This window comes from Heloderma suspectum, chromosome 4, assembly GCF_057233095.1.
Source record: "Heloderma suspectum isolate Gila_16-S chromosome 4, 16-S_ref, whole genome shotgun sequence".
Taxonomy (NCBI): domain Eukaryota; kingdom Metazoa; phylum Chordata; class Lepidosauria; order Squamata; family Helodermatidae; genus Heloderma; species Heloderma suspectum.
Genome location: NC_139461.1, coordinates 293,345,956 through 293,360,142, shown reverse-complemented (window position 1 = coordinate 293,360,142; position 14,187 = coordinate 293,345,956). Strand labels below are relative to the sequence as shown.

General features: G+C 42.9%; 1 protein-coding gene across 1 annotated transcript in view; it reads right to left on the bottom strand.

The window, feature by feature from the left end:
• The window catches only part of RTF2 (replication termination factor 2), a 67,228-nt gene extending 57,987 nt beyond the window's left edge, over positions 1 to 9,241 (bottom strand). The window contains exons 1-5 of the mRNA XM_084854216.1: positions 9,164 to 9,241; positions 7,628 to 7,722; positions 7,431 to 7,524; positions 5,243 to 5,382; positions 465 to 543 (exon numbers count right to left, since the gene is read on the bottom strand). Coding sequence (XP_084710342.1) covers positions 465 to 543; positions 5,243 to 5,382; positions 7,431 to 7,524; positions 7,628 to 7,722; positions 9,164 to 9,232 — 477 coding nt within the window. The 5' untranslated portion in view covers positions 9,233 to 9,241. The remainder of the gene's footprint in view (positions 1 to 464; positions 544 to 5,242; positions 5,383 to 7,430; positions 7,525 to 7,627; positions 7,723 to 9,163) is intronic.
• Positions 9,242 to 14,187: the final 4,946 nt, after the last annotated feature.

Here is a 14,187-nt window from a genome sequence, read left to right as displayed (position 1 = left end):
TCTAGCCCCCAAACTCAAACCCTTTAAAACAGGATTTAAACACATATAACTATGGGACCGTGGTGGCTTAGTGGTTAAGGTGCTGAACTGCAGACTGGAAGGTCGGCAGGTCAGCAGTTCGAGACCCGAGTGCTGCGTGACCGAGTGAGCTCCCGTCTTCAGTCCCAGCTTCTGCCAACCTAGCAGTTCGAAAGCAAGAAATTGCAAGTAGATAAATAGGTACTGCCTCGGCGGGAAAGGTAACAGCGTTCCGTGCACCTCGGTGTTCAGTCATGCCGGCCACATGACCAGGGAAGTGTCTTAGGACAGCGCTGGCTCTTCGGCTTAGAAACGGGGATGAGCACCAAACCCTAGAGTCGGACACAACTGGTTGGGGACACCTTTACCTTTTGTTAACTATGGAATGCAGCAGAAACATACACTAGAAGGATGTGGGGGTGGGGAAAAAAAAGAACAAAACTTACCTTATGACAAGCTTCAGTTTTAATTTCTTTAAGAGCACGTTCGGAGAACACACATCCGCAGTTGCGCAAGAAGCAAAACCTTGCAGATCCAACGAAAGAGAAATTTATGTTAACAGGTTAAATGCATGCAGGCCCTAATCTAGCTAAAGACAGCTGTGACTACAGCCGCATTCCTGGGAGTACATCCCATTGAACTCAATGGGGCTTACTTCTGAGTGGACACAGAGGAATGCACTTTAAGTCACCTTGTAAGCAATGGGATTTAAGCTAATTCTACCTATCGTACCATTTGTTTCAGTGGGACTCAGGCTGCAATCCTGTGTACAGTTAGTTGAGAATAAGTCTCATTGCACCCGGTGGGACTTCCAACATGGATAGGACAAGCTGCACATTGTATCTACATTTAATCAAATCAAGGCAGGAATTTCTAAATGACGTTCTTTTAAAAAGACATTCATTTGTTACTGACACTGGTCCCCAGCATGCACCAGTTTAATCAGTGTGTCCCAAAATGCCCCCATGTGGTTAACAAGGAAACATATTAAGAGAAGACCTGTGCAAAATTGCAATATTCATTATTGCATTATTGATACCCTATTTCAATAAGCAAACATTCACGGTACATATTTACTCGCACAAACCTTCAAGTTTCACAGGTTGCTCCTATTCATCATTGATGGTAATACTTAAAAATGAGGCTTAATTGAGTTGTTTTACCAGGTCTTGGCATTTTAAATTCTTTTTAGCTGTTTTAAATTGTTTTAACTATTTGTATGTTTTAATCTCTGCTGTATGGCACCTTGAGTCTTTTTAAGAGAAAGGTGTCCAAGAAATTTTAATAACAATAATAATTCAGACGTTTCCCAACTTGAGCTATATAAATTGTCCCTTGATGAGGTACACAAACACTCATAAATAGGTTTTGAATTCTATCAAAGTATTCAATGGGTTAGGATTTTGGTTATAACAGCTGCAATGTTATGCACATTTTCTTTGGAATAAGCCCAAAGAACACAATGGGACATTCTTCTTTGTGAATGTGCATAGGTTTGGGTTGCATATAACATGTTTAATAGCAAAACATGCTCCTTCTCTACCGATCAACCCACATGTTAAGTAACTGTATCCTGTTCAGTACCCTGAAGTTCAGAGTGTCATTGTTCCCCCACCCCACCTTTGAGGCTACAATCTTAACCATGATTAGCAGGGAGTAAGTCCCATTGAACTCAATGGTAACCTTCCTCTACCACACAGGAGTAAGATTCCCATCACTGTATTTGCATACAACAGAATGGATGTTAAACAAAACAAACCTGTCTCTCTCTCCTTCGTTTGCTTAAAAGCCAATGTTTAGACTATCTATTTAGTAATGCAGTATAGTTCACAATTTCAGAGCTAAGGAAACTTGTACAGACTGTGAAATTGCACAGAATATGAAATCCTACAGTTGTAATGGGCCAGTTTTCTTTCACAACCTGAACTGCACAGAGAACCTAAGCAAGCATTAAAACACCTGAAGACAGAAATATGAGGGAGGGCAAAAAGAATAATAGCAACTCTTTCTCCATTCTCCAGACCTTTGCATTGCTGCAGTGCTGTTAGGTAGACAAAGGATTAATATGATCCTGCATCCTCCCCTGCCCCTCGCTAGGTTATGTGCGCTCTTGTGAGTTGTATACATGGCGCCCTAAGTCATGTGCTCATGGTTAGGTTAGGACACTAATATATTATCAGCTTCACCAAGCTTACAAAGTATATTGCACAGTATATTTCAGGCCGTCTATTCCCATACAATCATGTTTCGATACTATTAAAATGTTGAGTATCATGAGTTTCCAGTGTAGGATTTGCACATTTGCAAGATTTAGGCCCAGCCTACCAAACAAATTGCCTCCTCCCATCATGAACAGAAAGATCAACCAAGAACATCCCCTTGAAATCGCCATCTATGTCCCACAGTCAGACAGCCAGAACACATAGTCAAGCACTCTCAATGACTATTCTGCAACTATATAACATGCTTCCTTCTGGAAACTCACCAAAGCCTAAAGATCTTACAGAAGTTTTTATCTGGTGGATCAGGTTCCAACCAGGATAGAGTTGGGCACTTGATACCATTTGGTATGTTCTAGTGTAGTTAATTATAACTGGATGTTTTATTTTACTATTTATTTATTATATTTAATTCTTCCTCCTTCCTCCCAATTCCTTTTGGGCTATGTTTTTTAGATTATAAACTTACAGGCAGTGACAGTCTCATTTTGATCTTAAGCTGCTGTGGGAGCTCTTTTGACTAAAGTGCAGGGTGAAAAAGCTTTAAATAAATACATTATTTGGAGTATTTATACCCAGCCTACTAACCAATGTTCTTGAAGCACCTTACAATATATTTAAAATTGTTGTTGTTGTTGTTGAGTCATGTCCGACTCTTCGTGACCCCATGGACCATAGCACGCCAGGCCTTCCTGTCCTGCGCTTTCTCCCGGAGTGTGCTCAAGTTCATATTCATTGCATCGGTGATGCTATCTAGCCATCTCATCCTCTGCCGTCCCCTTCTCCTTTCGCCTTCAATCGTTCCCAGCATCAGGGTCTTTTCCAGAGAGTTTTCTCTTCGCATTAGGTGGCCAAAATATTTCAGCTTCAGCTTCAGTATCTGTCCTTCCAATGAGCACTCAAGGTTGATTTCCTTTAGTATGGACTGATTTGACCTCCTTGCAGTCCAGGGGACTCGTAAGAGTCTTCTCCAGCACCACAGTTCGAAAGCATCAATACTTCGGCGCTCAGCCTTCCTTAGGCAAGAGTTATTCAAGAGGTGCAAGAGATTATACACATTTAATCTGCCTATTCGCTACCAGGCCAGGTTTAAGGCTCTAGTACTAGTGTATAAACATTCTATGGGGTTTTCTTGGCAAGAATACTGGAGTGGGTTGCCATTTCCTTCTCCAGTGGACCACATTTTGTCAGAACTCTCCACCATGACCTGTCCATCTTGGGTGGCCCTGCATGGCATAGCTTATGGCTTCACTGAGTTACGCAAGCGCTTGTTGAGGGTGAAAGTGGAGAGTGCAAAAGCTGGTTTGAAGCTCAACATTAAAAAAACTAAGATCATGGCATCTGGCCTCATCACTTCATGGCATATAGAAGGGGAAGAAATGGAAGCAGTGACAGATTTTTTCTTGGGCTCCAAGATCACCGCAGACGGTGACTGTAGCCATGAAATTAAAAGACGCTTGCTCCTTGGGAGGAAAGCTATGGCCAACCTAGACAGCATAGTAAGAAGCAGAGACATCACCTTGCCGACAAAGGTTCGTATAATCAAAGCTATGGTTTTCCCAGTAGTAATGTATGGCTGTGAGAGTTGGGCTATAAGGAAGGCTGAGCGCCGAAGAACTGATGCTTTCGAACTGTGGAGCTGGAGAAGACTCTTACAAATCCCCTGGACTGCAAGGAGGTCAAATCAGTCAATCCTAGAGGAAATCAACCCTGAGTGCTCCTTGGAAGGACAGATACTGAAGCTGAAGCTCAAATATTTTGGCCACCTAATGTTAAGAGAAAAGTCACTGGAAAAGACCCTGATGCTGGGAAAGATTGAAGGCAAAAGGAGAAGGGGATGGCAGAGGATGAGATGGCTAGATAGCATCACCGATGCAATGAATATGGACTTGAGCACACTCCGGGAGAGAGCGGAGGACAGGAAGGCCTGGCGTGCTATGGTCCATGGGTCATGAAGAGTTAGACACAACTTAACGACTGAACAACACTAGCGTATAAAGCCCTAAACAAGTTGGGACCAGGATACCTGAGAGAGCACCTTCTCCCTTGCCAACCTGTTCGGGCACTGAGGTCATCAGAGGACTTGCTCTTGGTGGTTCTACATGGAGCTATGGCTCGACTGGGGTCCACCAGGAGAAGAGCCTTCAGTGTGATGGCCCCCTTTCTTTGGAACTCCCTGCTCCTGGAGGTCAGGCAGGCACCAACACTGGGTTGCTTCTGGTGCCTCCTGAAAACAGCACTGTTCCAGGAGGCATTCCTGAACTGACCAGCCACATTTTTTACTGGCATTCTGTTTTTAAAAAGCATAATTTTAATATGGTGTTTTAATCTTTTTATGCTTTTACTAGTTTACCTTTTATGTTCACTGCTCCGAAATCTGTTTTAGATATGGAGCAGTACACAAATATTGTAAATAATAATTAAAATTTCCACCCAGTTCTCCATACTCCATCTGCCATTCTGCTTCTGAATATCTGGGCCACAGTAGGTCTCAGGAAATTACCATTACCCAGAAATAGCTGCAGGAGCAGCCAAATGTTAATCAAAGGATGAGGTTTATTATAAAGCTGCTACTGCTTCTTATAGCTTTGGCTCCTGAATCTCTTAGCTCCTGGTGGCAAACACAAGATGCACCGAGGGAGAAAAGATGTCAGATGTTCCAGCTCCCTCTCTGCTTTTGAATCTTTTGTTACCCACACTGGATGCTTTAGAAAGGGATGAGTATAAATTCAATATAATAAAGTCATGGGAGGTCAGCAACAAGAATCAAAGCCTACTACTTCATAATGATTTTACTGTAAAATATGGTAACTGAGATACAACAGCTCCTATGTCTTCACTTTACCCTTGAACATAGCTCCAGCCCCTAATTTATAAATACAGATGACAAATGGGCCCATATCAGAGTAACTGATGTAGCTGATGAACTATATTAATAAGAATTAGTTAAGGAATACAAAACTACTCACACTATTTTAACTTGCGATTAAATAGGAAATACTAACCGATGCCTTCCATTCATTTCCAACCCAACTATAGGGCAAATAAAACGTGCACTCTGGATGTCATCATATTTATCCCCTTTTGTATTTCCTTTGTCACCGGTCCAAGCTGGATTGTCTGTCAGATTCAATTCTATGACATTCTGAAAAGAAACAGATAAAAATACTGTATGTAAATCAGTTTAAACTGAAACCAGTTGAAGCGATCTCCCTAAACAATATAATTCTTTCCTCTACCATTCTATATCAATGTGAAATATTTAGGATTGAAATCCTACTCCGGACTGAAAGCTTCTTTTAAAAAACTGCAATGGGAGTTTTCTATTCATAGATGTACTCAATTGTAAACAGACCAAACTAATTTATAAAACAGCAATTCACCTGGCAGAGACAAGACCCAGCAAACACTTGCTAAACTACAGATTTGCATGGGCACAGCATGCTGAGCTTATATCGCCACAATTCTGTTATTACTATTTAATAATTTAGTACTGCCATGATAAGATCATAGAGACAACAAAAGTAGCACTATGTCTGTCCATATGACTTTCAAGTTAAGACAAGGAAAAAAAGAGAAAGAGAGAAAACAGGACATGAGAAAATAAGCATGAGTCAAGGGGTAATGCAGAAAGGGGAAGGCCAGCCTTCTCCAACCTGGCGCCCTCCAGATATTTTCGACCAGCTCCCATCAGCCCCAGACAGAAGGGCCAATGTTCAGGAATGTTGGGAGTTGTAGTCCAAAACATCTGGAGGCTACCAAGTTGGGGAAGGCTGGGTGAGGCTGTGAGTTGTGCAGGAACAGCTGTAAGAACCAGGGAACTACCATTGTCACAGTGTGTCTCCCAACCCCTCTGGTGAGTGTGATGAGACCCAGCCTTCCTGTTGACTTGGAACTGTACTTCACAGTTGCTTGGAGCAACTCTAAAGCACAGTGTGACTGTGGGATAATCTCACCCACCCCTTCCCAGCTCCAAGGGAATTGCACCAGACTTCATGCTGAGTTTCAGAAGTGCAGCACAAGATCAGGGACAACAGCTCGTAAGTGACGACGGGGAGGGAGAGCATCACAGTGACCAAAAACACTGGATGGCTATCAAGACCACCAAAGTTTGAGTACCCTTGATTAGGGTAAAAGGGGTTTGAAGACAAATGTAAGAAAGGAGAGGGAATTGGTTTGAAATGTGTAGCCAGGGAGGTTGTGATGTTACATGTATGTATATTATGAACCTGTGGTTATATATGTGTATTAATGTTATAACCCTATGTGTTTATGGTAAGTATATCTAGAGTGAGAGTGGGATGAGTGACAGGAGGAATGGTGTATTTGCATATGTGAGATGGTTAGCTGAATGAGTGGGGTGTGTATGAAATTATGTGTGCTATATAGACAGGCTGCTGTGCTTGTGTAGTTCAGATAGGAAAAGTTTAGATTGGGATAGAGCTTGGGAAGAGAGAGAGAGAGAGAGAGGGGGCCTGTGAAGAGGTAGACTGTGAAGAGATAAGTTAAGACTAGGACTAAAGTGGAAATCAAGTCTGCCTGTTTGGAGAGGAGATAGATACAAGCTTTTAAAGTTACTTATTTACTTTTTAACATCTTAATACAGTAATTAATATTTTTTTTGTTTTATCACATCCTACACCTATGGCTCATGGCTACAAAAGGGTAAAGTAATAAAGGGAATAACACAGGTTAGAATAAAAGCCAGTGCGCCCTCACATCTCTCAGAATAAAAGGGTTAGACCTGAGGAAAAGGTCCTGGTGGCAGCATTACTGTGTTTGTGTGGGAAGGTGTTGCCTGCTGTGTGAAAGGCCTGACTGAAAAGGTATTCTCACTAATAGGCAAGAACACCACAGCCATCATCTCAGGCATAAAGAACATGATGACAGGAGGAGGAACAGCAAGGATATGAAAGAGGAAGCAAGTAGACCAGTAACATATGTGAAAGAAAGGTGTCAAAGAAGCAAAAAGAAGCAGATGGACTTTTGTTATGTAGAATAAATTTTATCTAAAGTACACCCCATCTAAAAATACAGGCACATGTTCCAAGAACTACATGCCTCAAAGTTTCATTAAAATCAATGGGACTTATTTCAAGGAGCTAAACAAGATTTACTTGCTCTGAATTGTGCCCAATGGGTACAATTCTGATATCTAAAATGTTCAGACAGGTCACAAACATGCAATTTTACCTTAATACTCTTGATATGGGATGCAGCCTCCACAAGGACTTTATCAGAAGATTTATCCAGCAAAAATTCAATGACTGCATCTTTGTTATATAGCCTATAAGAAAAAGAGTACTGTAAAATGGGTTAATGTAATGACTAGAATTTATTCAGAAATTAGTATTCTTTCACTGAAAAAGAACTTAAAATTGTAATCTTACCTGCCAAGCTCACAAGCTACTATAGGCCTGCTTAATTTTTCTTGACTGAGAGTGCAGTAGTACCACTGGGCCACTAATTCTGCATTTTTGTCAACCTGAGGAATATATAACATTATATACATTTCAGAAAAAGCAATTCTCTTATAGCCAAAACATTTGCATCCATCTCCCATTACACTTTCTGCTTCTACCGGAAACCTCCTTCCCTCAAATTACTCCAAGTACAATATGCTTTAAACCAGCAGTGGGGAATCTTTTTCAGCACGAGGGCCAAATTCCAATCTGAGACAGGATGCAGGGCCACATTTCATCTGGGGGTGGGGCCAAAGGCAAAGCAGGCATGGCCAAAGTGGGATTATTACCAAGAGGGTTGTCTGCTTTAATACAATTCCATAATGGAAGAAGGACCTAGGAAAATCAGCAATTGGGAATGGCATAAAATACCATGGAATTCTTTGTTTAGTCGGGGATGATACTTCAAAAAGATCAATTCCTGAATCTTGCCTATCTAAAAAGAAATCTATTGCCATCAACACCTTTGCACTAGCACTGTGCAGTGCAGTCACAAGCTCATGAGACGTACCTGAGAATCAAGGAAGCAATCAATCCCACAGGGAGAGAGGAACACCACACTACAGTGTCCCCTGCTTCTCAGAAGTTGACAAAACATGCCGCTTACTCAGCCCCATCCCAGTGCTACCTCCTCCTTTACCTTCCTTATCTTGCCTATGAACTTAACATGATATAGTCAAAGTATGATCCTCCCCGAAATAGCTGCAGACAGATCACGAGTACCAGGCACTGGTATATACTTAAGTCGCTATTTCTGCAGTCCTGAAGTGAGGAGAACTGTAACTATAAATTCACCAAAAGCCCCATTACTGTTAGCAGGATGGTTAAGTTAGTCATAGATAAGGTAACTGTATCGGGTAAAAAAAAAAAGGGGGGGTAGAGAGAGACACACACAAGAAGGGGTAAAGCAAAGTCTTAGCAACATTTCAGAAGCAAGTGTCACTGAATGAGTGGTGTTTTGTTCCCCCTTTCTTCTCCTATGATGACACTGATTGCCCAAAAGCTGGTTTATTTTTTTTTTGTATTATTATTTATTATTATATTGATACCCCACCTTTTTTCCTCTTGCAAGGAACCCAAGGCAGCTTACATGGCCCTCCTCCTCCTCTCCATGTTTTCCTCACAACAACCCTGTGAGGTAGGCTAGGCTGAATCAGTTATTGGCCCAAAGTCACCCAGTCAGCTTCATGGCTGAGTGGGACTAGAACCCAGATCTCCCTGGCCCCAGTCCAGCACTCTAACCAGGACACTGGCACATTGATTGCTCGCTCGAGGTTGACCCGCGTCTCATGGCAGCTTTTGCGACTGAGTCTTCCGCGCCCCAGATGAACACTGCTCCCCCATCTCCATCTCCCAGGCCCCAAGGGACCTTGACACCATCCCCCAGACCTGAGAGCCTTCCGGCCCAGAGGCTTCCACATCCGGTCAGAGGCCTGGCTGGCCATAACTTCCCCCATAACTCACCTTCTCGATCTTGCGAGGCCCCTTCACCAGCTCGTGCCTTTTCGGGATGGTTCCCCCGTCGCAACCCATCTTGTCCTCGAGCTTCCGGGTTTGCTAACAACAAAGAAACTTCCGGTCTCGGGAGACGAGCCCTTCCGGCGCAGAACGGACAGGCGGGGGGGCAAGCAGTGATGACGTATGAGGTTCCCGTTGCTAAGGTACCTTAGCAACCACAGCGCCTGTGAGGACAAGGGCAGGGACTGTGTGGCTGGGGCTGAGCTCTGGTGTGAAACAAAGATCCCGATCCCGAACACGTTTACTCAGCAGGAATGCTGCAGTTCTAGGCTCGCTTACTTGAGAGTAAGCTGTATTGAACTCAGTGGGGTTCACTTTGGAGTAAATGTGTATAGGGTCTGGCTGGGACTCATTTGTAAGTAAACCTGCGTAGGGTTGGACTGCAAGGCTGCAATGTTATTATGCTCGTTTACAATTTTTTTTAAAAAAGATAGTTAATTTTAACGTTTACATACCACCTTTCAAGTATGGAACTCCCTGCCTCTGGAGGTCAGGCGGGCACCAACACTGGGTTGTTTTTGGCGCCTCCTGAAAACAGCTCTTTTCCAGGAAGCCTTCCTTGGTTAACCAGGCTCGGTTTTATTGGCACTCTGCTTTTAAAACAATAATTTTAGTATCATGTTTCGTTCTTTTTATCTTTTGTTCATTTTATCTCTTGCTGTTCACCGCTCTGGAATTTGTTTAGATATGGAGCGGTTTACAAATGTTGTAAATAAATAAAGTATATTTCTGGGGCAGTTTACATAACTGATAAAATAAATAAATACAACAGTAATTTTAAAAGGGAATAAACGCAGATGTTAGAAACAACGGAACTTAACAAGTTTTAGGCTACAATCCCATACCCAGTAACCTGGGAGTAAGACACACTGAATTCAATGGAGCTTACTTCTGAGTAGGCATGGATAGGATTGCATTGTTAAGGAGTTAACTTGAGACTTAAGTTCCCTTGGACTCATTGGGAATTGGATTGTAGGCCTGCAGTCAAATAAAACCTACCTGCAAATAAGCTCCATTGAACTCTGAAGCTTGTATCTCAGTAAACCTGTGTAGCATTGCAATTGTAAAGCTACAGTCTTATACACACTTCTTTGGGAGTAAGCACCTCACATTCAATGGGACTACTGAGTAAACATGCCTTTACTCAGAAGAGGTAATAGATCCAGATGTCTTTGTTGTCCTGTGTTTTCTCACCACGTCATCTGTCTTTTTTCTTTCCACAAAAAATTCATTAAATAAGAAAAGCTGGAATAGGTACACAATGTCTTCATTAGTAGCGTTAGGGTGCAAACCTATGGGGGGTGACCGCCTATCCAATGAAGGGCAGAAGCATGGAGGGGATCATCTCCTCTGCGCTTCAGCTGCCCTGCATTTGCGGCTAGATAGCCGATTTTGGCTGTCTGGCTGCAGGAAGGTGGAGCAGGGGAAGTGGCTGCCAGACGCCGGCATTTCCACCTTCCCCACCCCGGAACACCCCGTTTTCGCCGCTCTGCACTCTTCTTCCAAGCGTGGAGTGCTGGGCTGTTCCGAGCTGCCTGAGAGGCAGCACGGGAGGCGAGGAAGGTCGGTTCCCAGGGAACTGACGTATCCTATGGCTGTCTAGCTGCTGACTAGCGGCCATAGGATTGCTCCCTCCAGAGCCATCCGTCCAGAAGCACCCTCTATCATTTGTTGGTATACCACAATGTGTACCTAGTATTGGGATAGGGGTGTTTCCATACAGCTCCTACACTACCACTCAAAAGACACTGTGCCGCTATTCGACTTTCAATTGTTAACACATTTTCTGTTGTAAGAAAAAAGATGGAACTGGTGGAAAAATACAGGAGGTTTACAAATGGAAGATGATGATGTCTGGACCCCCTGTAAAATTCTGTGAATGAGGCAGAATGATTGCACAATAAAAGCTTCATCTGGATGCTCCCTACATCTTCCAGTTGTGCCTATCTGTATGGTAGAATTCTAGCTTTTGCTCTGCAGGTACCAGTATTTGTGTGTGTGTTGAAATTCTAAAAACAACATGCTATGTGGGACCCATTGAAACAAAGACCAGATTTGGGGATTGCGTTATAAAAACAGGTTTTCATAAGGGAAATGTATATTTCTGAAGTTAAGCTTTCCAAACACTTTTTAGTACAAGTATATAACTTGAGAGATCTATGTCGCTGGCTTACTCTCTACATCAGGGACCTCCAGATGTGGACCTCCAAATGCCTTGGCCTTTAACGCTCATCAGGCTTAGCCAGCATAACCAAGGGTGAGGAATGATGGGAGTTGTAGGCTAAAACGTCTGGAGGGCCACAAATTCTCCACCTCTGTTCTACATCCTTATAGGATGAGTAGCGTTGCAATCTGATGTACTCTACCTAGGACTGTGTAAAGTCTGACTGAATTCAGTGAGACTTAGTTTCAACTGCAAATCAGCCTGCAAACATGGCACAAATTGTCTACAACTATTTTAATGATTTTCATTTTCAAAAGTGTGTGTGTGTTAGGATGGAAGGAGGAATGGGTCATCAGAGTTTAATGCAAAGAAAACAAGCAAAGTTTGAAAATATGCATGTTGTTTTAGTCTTCTCCATGGCATACTGTTTCCCTATATGCAAGGAGTTTTTTCCATGATGGAGTATTCAAGAACTGGTCTTTCTCCTGCAGCCTGAAGTGGTACCACTTGAACTGTCCCTGAATTCTTTGTAGTCATCTGCAAGAGGCAAATGTGATCCAAATCTATTTTGCGAAGTATAGGAGGAGAAAAAGGAAGAGGCTACATTACTATTGCAATGGAGTTACAAGAGTAATGTACCTAACGCTGGTTCTTACAACTGACTGTTGTAAGGTGGATCAGTTACAGAGCAGTAAAATATTCAAGAATAAGAGGCCAACAGGGAAATCCTATACATGCCTACTCAGAAGTAAGTCCCACTGAGTTCAATGGGACTTTCTCCCACATAAGTTGGTATAAGATTGCAAGCATACTTTTACAATAGTGCTCTCTTTTTAAAGTAATGGGGTTCTAGGCACTGTAGCAGTCCTGTTCTGTTTTCCCATTTCTAATTCTAGGACTATCCCCAGTAGATAACCTAGGGCTTTTGTTCATTACTAGCTTTGAGCAAGAATTGTGCATTTATTTCCCATTCCTTAAGTTTTTCCATCACGATACAGTTTTTGTTGCATGGATATCATTTTTTCTAAGCATTCAAGGAGCTATACTTCAGATAGGAAATGTGATGTACTCCCTAAAATAGTGCATTCATTCCTTATGTGTCATGTTATGTGGAATATGGTTGCATGAATGAGCACACCACTATCCAGCCCCACAATACCCTTACCTTTTGGGGAGCAATTTGTCAATAATAATAGCAGTTCATATTTATGTAGCACTTTTCCAAGTTTCTTGGTTGATGCCATCTGGAAAACGTTTGGGAACCACTGGTTGCTGAGATATGTGAAACTAATTCTCTGTTGTTATTTTATCACTGGTTAGTTGGTGCAATGGACAGTTTAAAGCCCTGCTCCTGTAACACCATACTCATTAAGATATCTGTCCAGGAGCTTTACACGCTTTGATTCAGCACTTCAACACAAAACCAAAAATGGGTGAAGCTGCATTTTGTATAGCCTTTTGTGCAGCCTTTTCCTATGTAGATTGTACTCCACATGCTTACCTGTACTCAACTATGATTCCTCTGGTCTGCCATACAGATTTCTGGGGGATCACAGTGCAAGTTGATCATGAGAGTTGGGTCTCTCTGATGTGCTGATTTTGTGCTTGTGGTTGCCTGGAACAATCACAGGAGCCACAAAGGAAAGCCTGAGGACAGGAGGAAGAAAGGCCAGTGGCCAGAGCATCCAGTTGGGTTTCAAGCTGGGCTGGAGGGAGAGCCAGGAAAGGTTTAATTATGGAAGGGGACAGAGGATGGAGCAGAGCCAATAGCCCAAAATATAAGGAAGCAAGCCTTGGGAGCAGGGGAGGAATTGAAAAGGAAGACGTGCATGAGGATGAGTGGAAGGTAGAAGGAGTGGGCCCAAGGGTGGTGGGTTGGGCTGATTGGATGAGGAACATAGAGGATGCAGCTTGTTGTGTTTTTGCAAGAAGCAGGTGGTGTAGAGAGGAGTGAAGGCTACAGTATCCCACCTATGATTGGCAGTGGAAGAGGGTCACCACAGAGTGGCAAAAAACTCAGATGTGAATAGCCCAATGTTTAGGGGGGAAGTGTAACTCTGAGCCATTAGAAGACTGATTTAAGATGAGTGTAACCACAGCTTAAGTTTGTAAGGACTAAAATAAACCATTCTGTTATACCTACTAGGATAGCTACCTGTATTTCCCAGATGCCATGGAACCTTATAATATGGAGCTGCCCGTGGCTTAACTAGAGATAACTATCCCCCCAAACCCATACAGACATGCCCATGCCCCAGACACAACGCAATCCTTGCACCGAAAATTGATGTGGCATCGGCTAAATCCTTCAGTAGACCAGAAAACTGATGGTTGCTGCAAAGCTTTCTCATGAGTTCCTAACAGGACCCATGCAGACATACCAATTATTCCTGGTTTAGGGACCTGAAACACAATGTAGCATTGTGTGTTCCTGCCCTCCCTCTCCACCTGTAAATCTCTTAATACAAAAGCAAGGTAGATGGGTATGTCTGACCGTTGTCAGCCCTGTTTAAGGGTACGCTATCTTATCCATGGAATTTAGGATCCCCTTTACTACAAACAGGGAAAAGTCACATGCAGAAGGAGAGGAAGGACCACATGATCTTGTCACTTGATCTGTAAATTGTGGTTAACCATGTTCCAATTTGTACCACCCAAGAGTGTCCACCAACTTTCGTCCAAGCAGATGGACGGTAGTAGGTTGGCCTTAGGAGTCTGCCCTCTGCTGACTCTGCTGATTGTTGAATGCACCAATGGCCTTCTGGACAGCCCCAGACTATTTATAGCTATGGGCTTCAAAGTATTC